General features: G+C 36.9%; 1 protein-coding gene across 1 annotated transcript; it reads right to left on the reverse strand.

Annotated features, from left to right (window-relative positions):
• Positions 1–3,564: 3,564 nt before the first annotated feature.
• On the reverse strand, positions 3,565–5,005 carry LOC104590162 (oxygen-evolving enhancer protein 3-2, chloroplastic-like). Its single transcript, XM_010248708.3, has 3 exons — positions 4,554–5,005; positions 3,884–4,179; positions 3,565–3,775 (listed from the first exon to the last, which is right to left on the reverse strand). The coding sequence occupies exons 1-3, from the start codon at positions 4,864–4,866 to the stop codon at positions 3,677–3,679; spliced, it is 708 nt and encodes a 235-aa protein (XP_010247010.1). The 5' UTR covers positions 4,867–5,005; the 3' UTR covers positions 3,565–3,676.
• Between the last annotated feature and the right edge of the window lie 16,708 nt (positions 5,006–21,713).

Consider the following 21,713-nt stretch of genomic DNA (forward strand, 5'->3'; position numbering starts at 1 on the left):
CTCCTCCTAGCATTTAGGGGTACAGACCTTCTTCCAGTCAATAAGGTAGAGGGGTCTCTTATCATTCGATTTAAGCATAGTTTGTATGTATATTTGTATTTACAACCTTCCTAAACTGAGCTAATTAAGGGGGAATTTGACAACATGTAGGCAAATTTAGACATATATTCTAGTAGCAAGAGCATCTTGCCATCCAACATACATGGATTAATTCGAAGGGGGCATTTGACAAGAAGAATTGGGGCTTTGTGCAAATTTATCCAAACACAACCTTAGTCTTAATGTTCATTCTGTATCTCTGATTGATCCATGTGGCAGTTTTGGTAGAAAAGTATTGGCCCTTTTCACCTACTTCCCACCTCATGATATCCTTCATATCTCTATAAAGGATATAAACAACCTTTAGTTTTTTCTCCGATGTCTCTTGGAATGAATTTATCTAACTTGACCAAGCCCCAAGAATTAATAATTTGATCAATGAAAAAGTCAAAATTTAAATCCATGTTAATTGAATTTAAATTTCTTGGGCAATTGGCCTTATTATTCTAAACAGCGGTATGTTTCCATCTAGTTTTAATTTCACTCCGAAAATGAATCTTTTTTCAATTCCCAACTCTCCATTTAATTCATTTTAATAAGACCTCTCGAATCCCTCTCCTACATGAGGAAATACTATATATTTTTGAGAGTAGATTAAAAAAAAAACTGTTTTGTTTTGATTTTTAAATATGCAGTCCTTAGTTCCTTACCACTTTAACCCATATACTGTCATTATCAAATAAAAATTTTCGGCCTAATTTGACCTTACAAGAAGTTATTTTTCCCATTTTTTACTCTCTCTAATGTCTAAACAGCCAAGTTATTTAGGCATACAAATAGTTTTTTAATAAACCCAAGAAAATGATATGTTTTCTGAAGGGATGAGAGATCCATCATATGGATGGCCGAACCCTACAAGTAGGTTGGGCGAAATTTCAAACATTTTCTCTCCCCTCATCTAGGAATCGCATTCCCTGTTTTAGAAAATCTGCATTTTCAAAGATCAATCTTGAACCATAAACCGAACCAGATCTGAAACCAGAAGCAAAAGAGGGATATACCTGATATAGAGAAACAGTATCTCCCAATGGAGGTGTTCACGCCCAAGGAAGGAACCAAAAACTGCTCCCACTGAAGATGGCGTAGTGTAGGATGGAGCAGAATCAGCAATGTTCGTCCAACGAACCGAACCCTTCACAAGAGTTCGCTGGAGGCTGTGAGCACAACTTCAGATCAGCCTTTCTCCAAAGGCTGATATCAAGATTCAATCTTGATCGTTCCTTCTTGAAAGAGGAGATCGAACTGGCAGTTATGGCGGCGGCAGGGAGAAAATAGCGCAGTGGCTCTATGTTCTCTCTTCTGTATCTCTTGCTCTGAAAGCGAGAATGTGATCTTCTAAAGGCTGCCGCCCCTTCCTCCTTTTATAACCTTAAAGGGATCAACTCCCAATCTCATTAGGAGTTGTTGATCCAAATCATATTTGGATCTGAATTCCCCTTAAGAGATAAGGATAGACCATTATCTTATCTGCAGGTTAGATCGGCCCTCTCCTAATCCCATTAAGAGGTTTCTAAATCTGAATTTGTATTCAGATTTGGACTCTCTGAGTGGATAGGGTTAAAACCCTATCCTATCTGCTAATCTAATATCAGATCCGCCCCTTTCTTTAACTGATCAAATCAGCCCAGTTCGAAATGGGCTTTAGGCCCAATTACTATATGTGCTCACTAAGCCTTCCAAACTACTGCCCAGTTGGGCTTCCTTGTATGGCGTGGGACCCAAGCATTGATCTATACATCAGCCACAAGGGTTCGGCCCAGCCTTTGTTACAAGGCCTAGCTGAATTCACTAGAAAGCCCAGTGAACCCCTTAAGCCCATCACATGGACTCTATGGGCCCAACACTTACACTAAGTGGTCCATGTGCCAAGCCACCTTGTAACACTTAGGGATTGTGGGCAAATGCAAGATTAGCCCATCAGGTATTACCTTCAATGGTCTTACACTTAACCTCTCAGCCCATAATGATCAAACACTGCCCGATAAGAGAAGACCTCTCCCTCGGCTACAAGGAACAGTGCTGCACTCTCTGTTCACATGGATCCCGGGAATTAAAACTTTTGCAAATATTTTGAAATCGTAATATATATATATTTATATTCATATATAAAATATATTTTGCATTCCTATCTTCCTCAACTAATTGGTTTGGGAGAATATAAAAGAGAAACAGAAAGTTGAGGAGAAGTTCTTAAGGCTCCATTTGTACATATTTGTATTTGTATTCCTTCATAACATGTGAAACTCCATAAGAACTATCTGAAATTTCTGTTTTTCGTATTTTTTATCAAACCCAACATAGCTTAAGACGACCATTCTCTCCACATTCAGCACTTTTCTTTTGAGTGTGTTATTAGCAAGGTAGGCAAGGGCAAACAACTTGTAACATGATTGATGATAGAACTCAAAACCAATGTATAATGGTTTTTCTGGTTTTGGATAGCACGGCTGCCTCCCATCCTTGCAGCCTATCAAATGTTTAGTGAAAGGTCCTTTAGTGGTCCTACTCCCAAGTCCTATCTGACCTATCGACAAATGAGAGGACCCCTCAATATTATATTGTCTAAACCTTTCCATTGTCCTTTTCTTTCCCATTTTTTTATCAATAACCAATCAATCAGGGTGGTTTATGAGAGGAAGCATAAACAACTTTGAATACAAAACTCTCCCCTTCAAGTAATAACCCCTTAAGAACTAGTTACTAGTACAGTGTAAGCTAATTGAACTTGATCTCATTATATGAAGTACTAGGGTGTGCTGAAGTCCAAAACCTTGGACTTGGACCAGTGCAGGTGTTACCAATCCAAGTTTTCTTAGGAAACACAGAACCCTTTTCTTGGGAGCCCAAAAAACAATTCCATTCAACTATAAAACTCAGTTGGGTTCGACTATGATACCGAAAAAACTTGTAAGCAATCAACTATGAAATTACTATATATGTTTACATTTCTTCTTTCTACAGTTTTTCCTGGATTTTAATTTGTAGTATATAGTATAAAATTTGAAGGGACTTTAGTTTTCACCTTTCTTTAGGTAATCATCCTTGCGCGGATTGATTTAATGTAGATATAATTAGCAGCTATTAAAACAATCAGGATAATTTCTGGTAATTCTATTTGAACAATTTTCATTGATTTTAATGGGTGGAAATGTTTCCACACATGAAACCAAACAGTAGTGATTACAAATGATAGAATTTCAAGATCCGTGAGTGAACAACCAATTGAAGCCCGATATCTCTCACTGCTCAGAAGTCAGAAGTAACCCCAAAAATTGCATTTATTGGGGAGCCAAAAAAAAAAAGCTTCAACCTGAATATGATCTTCGAATATTACCTCCATTTATGGGTTCATTCTATGTAGATATTTGTCCCATTTGTCTCCTTAATAGTGTTGTAGTTACTACTAGTCAACTACTACGACTATTGTCCATAAAGTTAATACATATATAATTTTGAGAAGCAGACTTCCAAAAAGCAAATTCTCTTTGAATTACATCGAATCAGGAAGTGTCTTCTAAAAGAAACAATTAATATAGGATATTACAGCAACACAAACAGAAATTCCTTCTCACATTGATTAACCAATCTTGGCAAGAACGTCGTTTAGGGTTGACACAGTCTCGGCATAGTACTTCTCTGCTTCTGGAGTGCTCTTGATCTTGGCAGCATGGTCCAGCTGATTAGACATTAACCACCAAATCAGACACCATTTCTTTTAATCTGGAAAACCCGTTAATTAAATGAGAAGACAACAATAAATTTGAGAATCTATATATATACGTACATTGTCGATGGTCTGGAAGAGCTTGGAAGTCAGCTCTTTAAGGGGTTTCTTCTGGTCTTTGGGCTTAGAAGAAATGACGATGTTAAGATCGAAGCGGAGATACTCAGCCTTGAGACGGAGGTCGTTCTGGACGTAAGGCCATGCCTTCTTGTCTATCAATTCCTTCACACTAACAATGTCCTTGGCCGATTCTTTTGCTCTCTGTGCTGCTTCTGATGGTGTCAGTGGCTGAAGGTAGAATCGATTCTTCAGTGGTAGCTTGAGGTCCCTTGCCTCATCCGAGTTTAGAGTTCCCGCTGCCAAAACATTAAATTTCGCCGGCATCATTTGCCGGGAATGTCAGAAATCAGAAACCGACCAAACGGCAAAATGGATCTTTTCTTCAATTCCTATACGGCTCTGTCATTTACTTGTGGCTCTTGGTTAAGAACTATTTTTTTTCTTTGCCACGTGGAAAGGAGCCCACTGAGCTGGGACCTGCCACCTAGGATAGGGTAATGTGGCTAATGTGTAGAAAGCTTTGGTTGGGCTGCCAAGCCTGCCAACCTTGGATCGCTTAATGCTTTCTTCTGCACGGCTCGTTAACCGAACCTGTCGGCAGAGCCAGTCCGACTAATTCTCAAATTGCAGAAAAAAGAAATCCTGACAGCAGAAAGGATCAGAAACTTACGCAGTCCACCGGACGGCGGTGGAGGAGGGCCCACCTTGATAGACTTAGCATCGGCAAGCACAGCTTGAACGAAAGACCCAGTGGCCAGGCCGGCGGCAACGAGCCCAAGGACAGCACGTCGGCTGCTCTGGGAGACGGACTCACCTTCCGATGATACTTGCTGAGCTCTAACGGTGAAACCAGATCGGCTCACGGATACACGGTTGTTGCCCGGTAGGCTCAAGCGGGTGGAGCTGTTGAGCTGGAGGCTGCCTTCCAAAACGGCCTGAGAGGAACCGCATAAGCCAGCCATCGAAGCCATAGCTTGCGCCATTTCTCGACCTCTATCTCGCTATCTGTCTCCGGCTGTTCAGAAACGGTTTCGAGTAAGCGAGAGAAGGAGATTGAGATCAGGAATTTATTTTGGATATGTTGGGTGAGTCGTTCCCGAAGTGAGTCTGAGGTTTCTGTGATGTGGAACGATTTCGGGCAACCAGTCAGGTGCCTTATCTGCCCGTTCTCGTTGGATAAGTTGGATTTGCAATCAGCCATTTGTGCTCTGACACGTGTCACTATATAGGCCACTTGGTGATTGGCTGGAACCTGGAAGTTGTTCTACGCAGTCAATGGGCGTTCCAACTAGTCATTGATTCGTGGCTACTCTTGTTTACCAAATGAATAATTTGCATGGCTAGATCAGCCTGGCGGAGTGGTGGAAACTACATAGCATGTTTGCCCAATACCATCTGACCACGTGGCAAAAATGTCCTGTACTAAAGCGAGGATCATGGGGTTGTCTTACCATGGTTTGACATTCCACATCAAATGAATATGAATGAATTGAATTATCAGTTCACCATTTATCCGTCCTATATCAATAATAGTGCTGTCAATGGGTCGAGTTTCGTTCAGGCTCAAGCCAAGTAGTTTCCTAGGATGCAATGGAGCCAAGTCGAGTTGAATTTTGTTAAGTTTTGGTTAGACTTGACTGAAATATTACTAGGTTCGAGTTAGAGTTTAAATTTAACTCGAATAATATTTTCTAGTTCGAGCTTGGTTTGATTAAACATTCAATGAGCTTGAATTTGGCTCAAAAACTCAAAAATAAATATATTTATATATTTATTTTATATATGTAATATTTTTACAATATATAGTATATTTTTATATTCTATATAATATAAAAATATTTTTATAATATATATTAGAAAACATATTTTATAATGTGTGTGTTAATCAAGTTAAGCTCATGAGTTTTCAAGCCAAACTTTTTATTAGTCAAGCTCGAGCTTAAATAACTAATCAAGCTCGATTAGAATCGAGCCTAATCGAACTTGTGCCCAAACTATTTAATTAGAGCTTGATTCAGTTGCAATCTTGCCTGAACCAACAAGTAAATGTGCAGAACTTTCAAACCATCCCTTGTTGGGTTTTCAAGCCAATCTTGCCTGAACCAATAAGACCATATCATAGTTGATAGCTATACTCTTAACATGTAATTGATAGCAGGCCTATTTGGTTAGTTATTAACTGGGACATTTGATATGGCAATAACATTACAAATATATCATAAGAAAAATAAATAAGTATTACATTAAAGGTATGTTTGTAGCAGACATGTTCACAAGCCAGGTTTCAGACCTTACTTTCATTATGTTGGGTCAGGCCCATTCATATTTTGGCAAAAGTCAAACCCAAGCCTGACCCATGAACAGATAGATCTATTTGTAGTATGTCAATATGGTGATATACAATTCAGATTTAGGGCCTAACACATTCATAGATGCTAAGCCAATAAGCTTGACTTAAGATCATCTCTAATTTATCATTGTGAGCTCTGGGAAGCTCATGGCCAACTCAAAGAAATGGAGTCGCCTCCCATTTTTCAAAGGAAATGGGCCATCATTTTCAACATAGGAAAGTTGACTTTATTACTTCGATAGCGACCCCATCCTCCACCAAGGAAGGCATTGAACCGAAAGACTTTGGATCACAATGATTAGGAGAGGGAAGATGTTAGGCACCCCTCTCTCCAAGCTATTGTAACAGCCCCATGCGGGAATAGTTCAGGCTCAAATTCTAACTTAACACCAATGAAAATGATTGCTTAGAGCTCCTGAAATCAAGCAAAAAGCTCCCAACTTCACCTAGAATTGATTTGAAGAATGTTATTGGGTCTTAGGTACTAATTTACCTAAGACCCTTGCCTCTCTACCTCTTTTTATCAATTTGGAAGAAACTAAGAATGCAAGTTTCCCATGGTTTTAAGATTTCAAACAACCTAGAACTAAATTAAAAACAGAGATTACAAAATCAAACTTAGAAGAGCAATGAAATGATAGCTTACCTCTCGTGTGCAACCTTGAGAAGAGTTTTCAGTAGCTAGAAAAAGTTCAAATGAAGATTGGACAAGTTATTGAGTTGGGGTGAGTGTTTTAGGTTTTAAATCTTCAGTCTGAAAAATAGGGGAAGCAGATTTGAGGCTTGATCTTCAAGGACTTTAGGATTTTAGGTAAATTGGAGGCATTATAAAGGTTGGGGAAATTCTCCTTTCTCCTCTCCTCCTCAAGCTCAAGCTAGACCTCTATTTATAAATGAGATCTTCCTGGTGTAATGGTCAAATAGGTCAATTAGGATGTGAAATTTGACGTGCTGGAGTTTTTTGGGTCTCCAAACATGATGGTGGGGTCTAATTAGCCAAATAAGGCTTGGATGACAAAGATCAATTACAACTAAGCTCTTGATTAATAAGATTTGTCAAAACGGAATCAAGGCTTAATGATGGGCCAAACAAGGGAATTTTGGAGTGAAATTTGGTGGGTAGGCATGGATTGGAATTTTGAGGCTGCTGGGAGGATTTGATTGTGCCAGGTATGTGTAGATCACATGTTTTAGGCTTGAGAAGCATCATAATGTCAGACGCATCGAAATGGAATCTCTGATGGATGATTGGCTAGATCAAGGAATTTAGCGTTGAATTTTGGTGTAACTAGTTGTTTAAGGATCTTGTCTCATGTGATGGAGTTTAGTTGGGGATCAAGTATGGTGATGTGGTTTAATCAAGAGCTTCAAAAGGGAATCATGTATAGATAACGGTGGATTTGAGGGTTTTTAAGCTAAAATTCAGCTTCTTGGGGTTTTAGCACTTTCTAAAGAGATTGGTGTGTTTTGATTGGGCATTCGGGATGCGGAAAATAGGTTACAAAAGGGACCAAGCAAAAATCGAGTGTTGACAATCATTGTCATCTGAGCCTTATCCCAAAACTGTATAGGTCAACTACATGAATCATGTTCAAATATTTTGCTCTATACAATGCCAAATCCATTGTAAAATAATGAACCACTAGATCCCTCCCCAATTAAATGCTTTGACTAGAACTGTTTGTGGATCGATTAAAAGGTCCCCCTTCCAATAAGGCTAGGTAAATGCCTAGAGTATGATTTATCTATTTAATAACTTATATCAAATTTATGTATTTTTTTATTTATTACATACATATTTACTAGATATGAGATGCCACCAATCACTTATTGTGCCACTGGGGTTATTAAGAATATGCACCAAGTCTAATCATTAGCCAAACTTGTTTAGCTATACCCTTTCCTACTGACCAACTCCTAAAATTTTGTATTTCTTAAATACTTCTAACACGCTACTTGGACCCATATATTATCCTTTTCATTCAAAATTCTCTAGTTGAACTTAGCCAAGTTTACTTCATTGGCCCACCAGATATTTCTTAAACCCAATCCTCCCCAATGCTTGGAGGTACAAACTTTGCTCCAATTAACTAGGTGCAAAGGTTTTTTATCTTTGTGATTTGTCCACAAAAATTCTCTTTGTTTCCTATCCATTTCCTCTATAGCATTTTTGTGATTTTAAAGGCCATCATTATGTATTGAGGTATCATATTAGTTAAGGATTTAAGGAGGGTGACTTTTCCTACAAGAGATAGAGTGTTTTTCTTCCAACCCACAAGTCTCCTCTTGACATTGTCATTTAAAAAATTGGAAGTCTTCTTACAATACCTATTAGAGAAGACAATGGCCCCTAAGTACAAATCACTTCTAATACCTAGAGGAATTTTTAAAATTCTTGATAATGTTTTTTGTAATTTCGGGTGAATATTTTTAAACAAAATAATGGTTAATTTAGAAAAATTAAGAACCTGACTAAAGGCTTTAGCAAATTTCTCCATAATTTCTTTTACTATCAAGTAGATTTAGATGTTAGCCTTGGCAAAAATCCAATAGTCATCAACAAATTGGAGGATTGGGATGTTAGGACATTGTCTTGAGGCTCTACATCCAATAGGATTGTCATGACTAAAACTCAACCTCTCTTCAATTTTTTTTGCTAAAGCTTCAACACAAAGGACAAATAAGTATGGAGAGAGAGGGTCCCCTTGTTAGCTACCTTGAGGAGTGGTTTACCTAGATGGAACACCATTTATTAGAATTTAGTAAGATATTAACTTGGTACATTCCATCACCCATCCAATCCATTTGGGATGGAAACCATATCTCTTAAGAACACTCTCAATAAAATTCCAATCTAGTGTATCATATGCATTTTCCATATCAATCTTGCAGGCCATCACTCTAGAACTACCTTTATTTTTCTTCATGGAATGGAGAACTTATAGAAAGAAAAAATTCACATTTCTACTTTAGCAACTTTGGAAGAACCTTAATGACAGTGTTTTTAATAACATGAAAATGCCCCTCTCCATTACCATTAAAAGAGCTCATAGTGCATTTTTTTCGAACTTCAATGTATTATGGATAATGGTTAGAGTGAGCAGAAAAAGAGGGAAATTATCCCTATTAGATGGTCTTGTTTTGAGTATGATGTAATTAAAATCAATTTTTATGCCTCCTATATCAATGAAATCTGTACAATTGCATGTGTTTCCAGCGATCATATGGGTCATATTTTGGACCTTAAGGCTTACAGGTTAGGCAAATATTACCACCAATGTCACGAAAGTCCGGGCTATTTGGGAGGCCCACAATGTTGCTCTTAATTTTCCTAACAGGTTCATCATCATTGAGGAAGACTCCAAGCTAGTTATAGATTATTTGAAGAGAGTTGTCAACTTTAATATTGCTATAGACTAGTTAGCTAATTTTGTTCACTCTAATGAAGTTTCTAGTAGTTCCATTCCTAGGCCATTAAGTGTTATTAGCTATTTTGATTTTTGAGGACATGCTACCCCCCATTTTGTGTAGCCCCTTTCTATATCTATAAAAAACACATATTTTACATTTATAAGATTGTCAAATGAAATAATCTGGTTATTATATATTGTAGTTTATACTTTTAATATAAATTAATTTATAAACATTTTCATATATTCAAATGGTTTATTAGTGAGAGTAAGAGATTGACAATTTTGTGATTATTTTTTATTACATTGATAATTATATTTATTTAATCATCCTTTTTATTTAACACAACACCAACATTAAATCACCCTAACAAAATCATATAAATGATAATTGAACTCAAAGCCACACATACTCATAAATAAATCAAGAACAAATGTAAGAAATTTGAATTGTGTGAAGAGATGTATAGACACCCCAATTTTTGCGCTATTCAATCTTTTTGCAGCACTTTGAGATTCAATCGTGCTTTAACTAGCCTCTAAACCAACCTGGGGGCATTCTTAAATTTATACAAAAGTTTGGACCTCTAGGATCCGATACCATAAGCATGTAAAACCCAAAAATCCAAATTCGATGACACCAAATCACTCAAATCCAACACCGTTTACCAATTCATCTTAAGACCCGAATCCGAAACCAATTCTGATCATTTGGTTGGGGTCATTTTGATCCTAAAACTCGTCTTACATCAAGTAAAAAATAGAACACCATAGGTATATAGAGCCCAAAATTCCAAATTCGACGACATTAAGATCACCCTAATCTGACACCATTTACCTATTCATCTTAAGACCTGAAGTTAGAACCAATTGCAAATATCTTATCAGGATCATTTTGATTTTAAACATAATCTCACATCAAGTAAAAAATTGAACACCATAGGTATATATAACCCAAAATTCCAAATCTAACGACACTAAGATTACCTAAATCCAACACCATTTACCCCTTCATCTTAAGACCCAAAGCCAAAGGGTCCGGGTTGAAAATTTTTTAAGAGAAGTGTAAAAAAATTTTCAAAGTGCTTATTGAATGTGCTTGCAATGTTGTACCTACCTAATCTGAATTGTCTCAGCTGAAACCAACCTTGGATCCTCCCCGAGCTTCGGAATCATCTCATAGAAACATGATACGAGATACTTAAGGTTGTATTTGGGTACTACCAATTGATTAAAACTGGGGTGACAATTGCAAAAACAATAATTTGTGAAGCATATAATTACATTAAAGAGAGAATGCGTGAAGCTCTAGAACTTTTTGTAGAGATAAAAGAATACGAAGGATTAAGGGCCCGTTTGGCACATCTTTCCATGCGGTCTTTCAACTGTTTACAAGTTGGGAAGACCAATTTTTAGTCTATTTTCGTTTGGCGTGCAGAGGATCTAACTGCCAAAAGATGGAATGCCGAAAAGATGCGAGAAGCCCCTTTTAGGCTAATTTCGAGAAGCTCCAAATGAAGCTTCTCGCATCTTTCGTGTTTTAATCTCACGTGGAAAGACACACGTCTGCCAAACAGTCTTCGGGCTGCCTAGATCTTATGTAAAAAGCTCAATGCGTTTTTTTACTATCAGAGCTACAAGAAGATCTTCTCAAAAAGACTTTCCAAATGAACCCTAAATAAGCCATTTATCAAGTTTTATTTCAAATGGGCCCATATAGTCCATTAAACATTCTTTTATAAAATAATATAGTCCAAAAACATGAACTTGGGCCTAAGGGTAAAAATGAAAAAAGATTGAAAAATGAACCATTTACTCAAGAAAGTGAGTGAGGCAAAAGAACATGGGAAAGTTGAGAGACCACATTTACTTGAATAAATTAAAAAAAAAAAAGAACATGGGTAAGTGCACTTACTCGAGTAGGAAACACTTACCTAGGTAAGTGCACTTAACCGAGTAAATAGCTTCTTGGTAAACAAACAAGGCCTAAATCTCATCCATTGATCTCCCCAATCTCAAATTTTATCCCTCCATATCTTTCTAAAATCCTCTCCAAAATCTATAAATACCCACCCCTCCTCATAGAGAAAGACACATACTTTAACCTAGGGATAAAACTCTACCCCAGTTAGCCTAAACAATCCCCTTTCATGTCCCAAGCACTCCATCGTTTATCCACTCAAGCCCAAAGTCTTAGATAAAGCCCCCTCACTCTTTTCATATCATAGAGAAAGATACATACTTTAACCTAGGGAGAAAACTTTACCCCAGTTAGCCTAAACAATCCCCTTTCATGTCCCAAGTAGCTCCATCATTTATCCACTCATGCCCAAAGCCTTAGATAAAGCCCCTTCATTCTTTCCATACATGTTTCAAGCCTTAAGACTTCCCCAAGCCAACCATGTTGCTACTAAAACACACATAGTAGAGTACCCTACCTTTATAAGACTCCCATTACCTCCCGATGCTTTCATACACTAAGAATAATCCTCACACATCCTTAGCGTCCCTCCATGTCATTTTGAAGTCCATAATTCCATAAGGTCGTGAATACATAAAGAAGAGTTCAAAGTATGCTTGAAGCTAAAAGATGTAGTCGAAAGCATCATAATATTCAACAACGTTCTTAAATCATTTTGACTATGTAGTTTTTTTTTCTTTGGCCTCTTAAAATGATGAGGATCTTATCTTGAAGTCAGTTAATCCCCTAAAATGCAATAGGTGTTCAAGGGTTGTGCATTCTCTAGTTCAAAATTCAAAGGTGGTTAAATATATAGATGAAGAAATCATCGTCAAAAAACTAATCACGAGGCATGATATATATTTAACGACTTGCCCAAACAACATGTTTGATATTTAATTATTTTCTCATTTTTTTCATTTCTTGTTTTTTAAGTAGTTGAGTAGGATAGGCAAGCAAGCCAAGACTAATTTTGTTTTTAAGACCTCTAAGTTTCTCGTTGTATGTGCATGATCATGCATTTGAAGTTTATTTTACTCCATTAGTTTAGTAGTTACATATCATCTCTTTTTTTATCTTTGTAACCAAGTTTTTCTCTTTATTTTTCTTTTCATCATTTCTTTCTTATCCCCTTAATTCTCATTCCATACATTAGAATCATAGTCCCCTAACAAGTCCTATAGGAAAGTTTTCACATCGTTAAAGAATTTGTAATAATCTTACATCATGTAGTTAAGTATCCGAGTAGGACCTAATGGTGAACGATCTAAATGCTCCTAGCTGGTGGGTAGTTTGGACATCGGCCCACTTAGTTGGCTGGTCAAACTGCAAGAAAATAATGCTCAGAGGACCTAGGGTGTCTTACCCGGTATGGGTGCTCCGATGCTTAAGTTAGTAATTGTATGTAAGCTGAAGACTTCTAAGCTAGGACACTAGTGAGCAAATAATCGCACGTACCTTGTAGCATTGGGGTTGATGCCCTTATATAGGCGAGTTGCCGTAGGTCTTACGAAACACCTTCGGGATTCCCGACCCGCGCTACTAGGATTCTATTCTGCACTCGAAGGTGGTGTTCGTGTGAGCTGATGAGGCTTATTGAATCTGTCTGATCTGGGCGGGATAAAGATAAGGCTTGCGGACGTGCGACGCGATCTTGGAGAGGTTGGAGACAGATGGCTAGCTTCTAGAAGTTGGTTATGTGTCACCTCAGTAGGTCGGGCCATCATGAACTGCTTGGATCTCAGTCTTGTCCAAGGTGCCTGAAGCACCTAAGCCGACCTAGCTCACTAAAGGTCGCAAGGAATGTGAATTGTCATGCATGTCATCAGGTCGATCCACGTGTCCGGGTATTGACAAATTAAACCAAATTACCCCTCATCATGACCCACTTCAATATTACAATTTAACAACTATCATTATTCTTTCCTTTTCATTTAGATTTTAGGACCATTGCATTCCCTTAGCTAGTATTTTCGGCATTAGGAATTTGACGCGTTCTTTTACATAGACCGGACATTTAATTTTTCTTTTCTTTTTTTTTTGAATTCAGTCATTCTATTAAGCAATTATCCTTCTTCCTTTTACAAGTGTCCTTTTTAAGATAAAATACCTTTTTACTATCTCTCTCTCTCTCTCAATCAATTTCCTTATCAGGCATTTGTTAGGCCTTAGGTTGCATCGTCCAATTCAATAGCCAATTTATTTTCAACCCATGCATTAGTATTAGGTTAAATTAGAATTCTGTGTACATTATCCATTTTTATTGGTTTAGTTTTAAATTATTATTTGTGGCTTTATACCTTAGAACTTGCACACCTAATTTGTCTTTAGGAGTCCTTAGCTTTTGTGTTTACACTCTCCACCCTCTTATTCTCCTATTAATTGTTAGATTATAGTTAGTTTTCCTCTCTTGGTTAATTTAGAGTCATGTAGTTAGTTTTTTCCAAATTAATTTAGTGTGACATTTATCATTTTATTTTAAGCCCAAAAATCATAAAAATTTTCCTTGGATATTGGTGAAGTAAAGGTTGGTTTAACCGGGCATGTGTGGGGTACCTAACAACTTCCCACACCATACCCCAAACCTAAAGAATCTCTATCTCATTGAGCAATGAGTCACCAAGAAAAAAAATGTTTTCTTGAAAAATCCTGAATTTTCCTAAATTCTCATTTCCCAATAATTTAGGTGGTGACTCCATCTTCTATCTCCCTTCCAGTTTGGATAGACACAAGATGAACAGAACTTGAAGATGCCAAACTGCTAGGGGGCTTGTCCACTCTTTGATGATTCCAATAGAGTATATATTCTCATTGGGATGTGTAGGGTGAGTGCTAAACTTCTTTGACTTCATCTTCTTTGGAGTATTGACTTCACAAATGACTCTTTTCTGGTCAAGTATGCCACTCTATTTTGGATAAAATCTTTTGTATACAATGAACCTTGGAATTTTAATAATGATTTTGTAATTATTAAAGGATGTGATTTGAATATTCTACTAGAGGCTTATGCTTTGAACCAAATCACTAAAACATTGTAGTTCTATGGGTTGCCTTTGGGTTACCCCATTATCTTGACGGTGGTTCATTTAGCTTATAGAATTGGAATCCCTATTATTCCCAAGGTTGATGAAGCAAAACTCTTATACAAATATGCTCACATTCGAGTTTGGGTTAATGTCATGAAGCCTCTAAATCATTCCCTAGATCTTACCCTTCTCACAATCAAAATACAAAGTGTCTAACAAGAAATGTGGAGAAAGTCCCCAAGTGTAGATTTTAGGAACATGAAGAGCTTCTTTGGCAAGAATGTGAGCTGCTTTGTTGCACTCTCTGGGAATCCCATGAGCTGATTAGCGAGGGAGATGATTTAAAAGGAGCTTGCAATCTATTATTAGAGATCTAATGCGCCACGGATGAGCAAAGTTTTCCTCTAATAAATTCTTAGGGGGTGTTCTTTTTTTGGATTTTGAGAATGGGAGAAAATTGGTCAATGGGATTTTGGTTCTCATTGACCAAGAATCCTATGTTCTTTTTTTTCAGATTTATGTGGGGATTAGGGAAAGTTTATTTTCCTTGGTATCACTTACTATCCATCTCCTAAGTGGGTAAATAACTTTCCCACCTAGGGGGAAATTGCCAACACTTGAATGGGACAAAAATGTCTCTTTTAATAATGGATTTTTATGGCTAAAATGATCATTACCTTATTTACATGAGAAATTAAAGAACATGGGTAAATGCACTTATCCAGGTAAGTGTTTCCCAAGAAAAACTTACCCAGGTAACAACATTTACCTGGGTAAGTAACTATCTGAAAAGAGAATAGGGTCTTAACTTGAGAGTCTCCCTCAAGAATGACGGAAGTAATCCCAACCTCTAGTGCAAATTGAAGGCTAGATAGAGCCACTTTTGCTTCCACTTCAATGGGAGATGCTACTGGGATTTGTATTGCTCTACCAAAACAGAAGTCACCATTGTGATCACAAATTAAAATTCTAACTCCTCCCGCACTACTATTCAAAGCCCCATCAAAGTTAATCTTAACTGAAGGAAAAATTGGTACTCTAATGATATGTGATTACTCCTCTCAACTAAGTATTCTAATGATATGCAATTTCATCCCACCCATAGCATAGGCTTGAAACCAATGCATCTAGTGAATAAAGTATCATTTGATGAGGCATCAATCAATGTTGACATTGTTAAAGATATCCCTCAGAAAGCTTATTCATTTGCTTTTGCAACAACCCTAAGCTTTGATCACCGACGGGATTTAATTGACATGGCAAGGTTAGAGCAGGCAATTGTTTCAGAGCATGACCCGGAGTGGAGGCTGTAAATCTCATGAGTGGAAATCAAATCACAGTCTATTCAGAGCAAGTTTTGCAACCTACTAAAATTTTGGGAAGGTAAGATTTGAGGGAGAAGTTTGCTTGGAAAATGGAGACTGGATCTGCTCCTCACACTGGATGTTTTACACCTACTTCACAGGCACATCCCACCATGCATCAGGAACATCCTGTACTTATACATTATTATTGAGACCGGATCTGCTCCTCACACCTGGTGCCTCACACACACATCCTACCATGCATTGGGAACATCTCCCATACTTATTAGTTATTATTTACGGGAGATGTTCCCAATCTATAGTGGATGTACCTGTGAGGTGCCCATTTGTGAGGAGCAGATCCCGCTTCATTATTATTCATGGGAGATGGTCCTAATGCATGGTGAGTAGAGGTGTAAATCGCGGCCCGGCCCGACATGGCATGATAGCCCACAAGCCGTGCCAAGCCCGGCACGATAGTCCGTGCTGTGCTGGGCCTAGGGTTTGAAGTCCACGGGCTGACACGGTACGACACAATCAAGCGGGCCATGCCGGCCACGGCCCGTGTGTCGACACAGCCCATATATACTATTTATATATATATATTCATAATATTTATATATTTTATATATTTATAATATATTATATAAATTATAATTATATAATAATATATCGTATATAATATATTAATAAAATAAAATCTTTTTCAATTTTATTATACTAATTTATTTAATTATCGTATATATAAGCAATTGTATATATCAAAATTCATATAAAATTAAAATTTTATGTTTTTTCTCATTTTTTAAATAAATTGGAAAAAATAGCTTTTGCCTAGTCCATAGCTTGACTTGGGCCAAGGCTTGGCCCACGGGCTAGCCCGGCTTGCGGCATGGCACAGGCCCACACAGGCTTGGGCCGTGGGCCATGCTAGGCCGATCCCCAAAATTTTCACCGGGGAGGGCGGCACAGCCCGCACTTTGCGCGGGCTGCCTACAAACCATGTTGTGCTGACCCAGCACGACCCACTTTACACCTCTAATGGTGAGATGTGCATGTGAGGTGCCCTGTGTGAGGAGCAGATCCCAATGATCTAGAAAATGGTATGGAACTTAAGAGAAAGGACCCACCCCTTGAAGGCTCTCACTTTTTTTTAGGGATATTAAGAGATATCTGGGGTTTACACAATTTGATCATTGACATCATAGATTTTTCCTATTCAACTATGTGGTTTAAGGACAAATGGGTTCTTAATTAAACAAAAGCATCAATTGGGTCCATAGGCTCACAACCTTGTAAGGCCAAAGTGCAGCTTTTATTCTTCTTTCTTTTATTATTTTTTTTTGGAGAAACACCAGAGCGGGTTCAGTCTTCAAAATTGTTCTCAAGGCTTTTTTCAGCTCTGTATTGGGATGTGAGAATGGTGTGAGCACAATTGTTGGCTTATAAAAAATTCTTGACTCCACCCTTATATGCATGGTTTTTAAAACCGAACCGGTTAGGGGTTCGGTTATCGGGTTGAACGGTCGGCCCATTCTGACAAAAAATTAAAAAGTTTGAAAAATGGTTAAAACCGTTCAAACGGTTAACCAGCCGGTTCAGCGATTTGCTGACCAAAATCAATAGTTTTGGGGAAAAACAGAACAATCAGGTGACCGGTTCCCAAATTTTCTGGTCCGACCGTCCGATCTGGTCCGGTTTTAAAAACCATTCTTATATGAATTCCCAATACATGGCTGAAAAAGGATGTGAGAACGGTGTGCAAAATTTTGTGAAGATCAAATTCAATTTCACAAACCCAATCTATGGTTCTAAAAGTAACGTTTATTTTGAAACCCAGCCAAAAGCAAATTTATGTCGATGCAAATAATGAATTAGAATTGTATATTTTGTGTATCTATACACTTCTAGTTGCAAATCGTCTTTTTGGCATATTGCAATTTGAGAAGAAAGACGTTTACAAACTGAAAGGACAATTTTTAATTCTTGCATCAATAGGTGCGTGGAAAGACGCTTACCCTAGATGATGAGAAGAGAGTATCAACTTTCAGGTTTCAAGTGTTCACTTTTTTACGCTCCAAAACTTTTGAGCGTTCATTTGATGCCTATCTGAAGGGGAGTGTTGAGAAAGAGCCTGAATTGTTTATTGACTATTGTTGAGCGCATGTTCGTGGAGCGTGATGAAGGGTTTTTTTTTTCTTTTTTGTTTTGAAGGTTTGAATGACTCTTTTATCCTTTCCTTCTCCCCTTACTCACCTAATCATAGAATCGTTTAACTATTAATTTCATAAGAAAAATAATCATGATTTGATGTTAAAGAGTAGTGTTTATTTAGGTAAATTATAAATACTATGGGACCAATGATAAATACCCCTGAGTTTTTATTTGCAATAAAGACCCTTTAAACTTTTACTTTGCAATAAATACCCATGACCATTAAGTCAAATGACAAAATGCATTAAATCACCAAAATGTCCACCTAAACTTTCTTTATTTTTTCTTTGCACTTTTCTCTTCATCCCTAATTAACCAAAAATGCCTCTAAACTCGCTAAAATAACAAGAACATTTCATTTGTATAGAAAAGGTTTTTATTTTAATTATAGATTTATTTTAATGACATGAATGTCTCTCCAATAAATCAAGAAAAGCCAAAACAAAACCATTTAAGGGAGAATGACTGGTCAATCCATCAGAATTCTTAGCCCCATCATATAGTTGGGGTAGGTGCTAGCTCGAAATTGATGCCAATACAAAGGGGAGTATTGGTGTTTAGGGTGGGGGTGTTTGACATTTTAAATTATTATAGGTTTGTAGTAGAATTTAGAATTCTGCAGTGGGGTGCAATATACTTTTCCATAAATTTATATCTATTAGAAATAAAGCTCTACCATTTCAATTGAATATTTAATCCAGCCAGAAATTTTCAATGATTCCATTGGAACAATCAAGAAAACTTCAATGTTATATTTAAAAAACTAATTGAATGATAATTTGTTTATATAAATAAGAAAACTGGAAGTTTATGGACTTAAAAAATTTTAAACAGCTGAATGAGAATCTTTTTCAACTCTAAGGGAGGGGGTGTTTGTCATGTAGTGAAAGATCAAGTGGGTCTTTGTAATTTATCCTATTTATTTTAATACATCTACATTTAAACTATTAAGGTGAAGAATTTAAAATATGTCAAATTTCCACGCCTTGGTCCCCAAACTTTAAAATGTGACAATTCAGTACCTATACCTTCAAAATGTGTCATCCAATACCTATCGTTAACCAATTCGTTAACCAGTCGTTTAATGACATTTGAAAAGACACAAATGCCCTTCGAGTGTAATCTAATTTTCTTTATCAACCATTTAAACATTGATAAAAAATGGACAGTCCCAAATCCTTGCCTCTCTATTTAGGAATGTTGGGGTCACTAGAATGCCCAATGAGACATGACCCCACCTTTATTGATTAGAAGAGGTAAGGGTTTGACACTATTCATTTTTTGTCAACAATTGGATGATTAATAAAGAGAACTAGATGACACTCGAAGGACATTTGTGTATTTTCAAATGCCATTTAACGGCTTGTTAATGAAAGGTACTAGATTGGCACATTTTGAACGTTTGGGTATTTAATTTTCACGTGTTAAAGTTCAAGGACTAAAATGGTACTAAACCTAAAGTACAAGATACTAAACGGGATTTTTCCCAAAAGTACGAGGTATTTGTTAATATGAATGGTTTTGTTTTCTAAAACAAAAACAACTAATTGACAAAAACGTGTTGTTTTCGTTAACATGACAGTTTTCTTTTTTGTTTGTTTTTTTTTTAAAAAAAAACAATAGAGGTGCTGCAAATCGGGTATCTAATTTGAAGAATTTACAATGTATCCAGCCCTATGCTTCATGACTGGTGCACATTCAAAATTTTGTCGACTTGAGCTGTCCAAATTGCACCTCTATAAAACAAAACCGTTCACATTGACAAACACCTCCAAAGAGTATAGATGGACGAAAATTCTCGATATGCAATTCTTGTGTATAGAGTATGCATACTTTGAACCTTGGTTGAAGTTGATGTAGAAGATTCAAACCTTTCATACGACAAATAGACCTTTCATGGGAATCTAGATTTGTTCCCCGTGAACACTCTTCACACTAACCCCACACCACACTGTAGCCATGCGTTGAGAGCATCCCTCCATGAATGACAATAGGATATGTTCTCAATGACAACATACAAGTATGGGTTGGTATGGGGAGCATACATGAATTTCCCTAGGTCCCCCTAGTTTTTCCCCTAGTAGGTTTATTTGTCATACAAAAGGCTTGAATCATCTACATCAACTTCAATTAAGGTTCAAGGTATCCATACTTTTGATACACGTGTAAATTGGGCCGTGTTGGACCGGCATGGCATGATCTACATGTGACCCGTGCAAAGTGTGGGCCATGCTTCCCTCTCTTGGGATGCTTTAGAGTCAGCCTAGCATGGCCCACGGCTTGAGCCCATGTGGGCCAGAACAGGCCATAGACCAAGCCAAGCCATGTTTTTTAAAAATTTTGAAAAAAATAAAAAATTTAACATAAATTTAAAAATAGATCAAAAGTTAAAAAATATCTTAAAATTTTATTTTATATGCATTTTGATGTATACAATTGTTAAAATGAAACAATATAATAAAATAGAAAATACAATTATATATAAATATAATATAACATATGTATATATGTTATATTATATTATATATATGCATATATGTATATGGGCCGTGTCGGCACACAGGCCACGGGAGGCATGGCCTGTTTGGTTGTGTCATGTTGTGCCAACCCATGGACCTGAAACCCTAGGCCTGACATGGCCCATACGATTGTGCCATGCCCGACATGACCGTAGTTCATTGTGTCGGTCCATGCCATGCGCTGGCAACATGACATGATTTACACCTTCACACAAGAATTGCATATTTGGAGTTTTCTTGCAAATGTGAATGGTTTTGTTTTATAGGTGTGCAATTTAAACGGGCTCAGGTTGGCATTTTGTTAAAATTTGAATGGACCTATGTTAGATGTAGGGATGCAAATAGATCAGACCATATTTGAATTAGAGTAGATATGAATCTAATTCCATAATATAAACTATAGTTCTGATCCGATTGGATCTCACAAACATTGATTCAAATCCAAATCTACTAAAGATGTTGGATATCCTGAATATGATTTGATCCAATTTAATTTTTAAAATAATAAATTATTGAAAGGAAAAGAAAATATAACAAAAACAAAAAGTACAAGTATTTTTTCAACTATTTTCATCATATATATATGTATTTTCATAAAAAATTAAACAATATAAAAATTTACAAAAATGTAATATATGGGGGATGATCTGATCCGATAATCCAAAGGGGCATATTAGAATCCAATAAAATAGGATCGGATTTCAGATCAAATCGAATCGTGATATGATCCATTTGCATCTAGTTGGATGCAATATAAATTCTTAAAATCAACTTGCACCCCCATTGTTTTCTAAAATAAGATAACAACTGCCATGTTAGCAAAAAAATAATTACATATTTTTGTCGATCAACAAAAACATATAGAGCTTTTTTTTTTTTAAATTTCTTTACAGGCCGTTTGACAAATCTTTTTGGGAAGATCTTTTGGTAGTTCTAATAGTCAAAAGACGCATTGAACTTTTGCATGAAGATCAGAGTAGCCTGAAGCTAGTTTGACTACCGTGTATATTTTCGTGTCTTTTTGCACGAAAATAAAGCGAGAAAGAC

This window comes from Nelumbo nucifera, chromosome 1, assembly GCF_055504915.1.
Source record: "Nelumbo nucifera cultivar China Antique chromosome 1, China Antique-T2T, whole genome shotgun sequence".
NCBI lineage: Eukaryota > Viridiplantae > Streptophyta > Magnoliopsida > Proteales > Nelumbonaceae > Nelumbo > Nelumbo nucifera.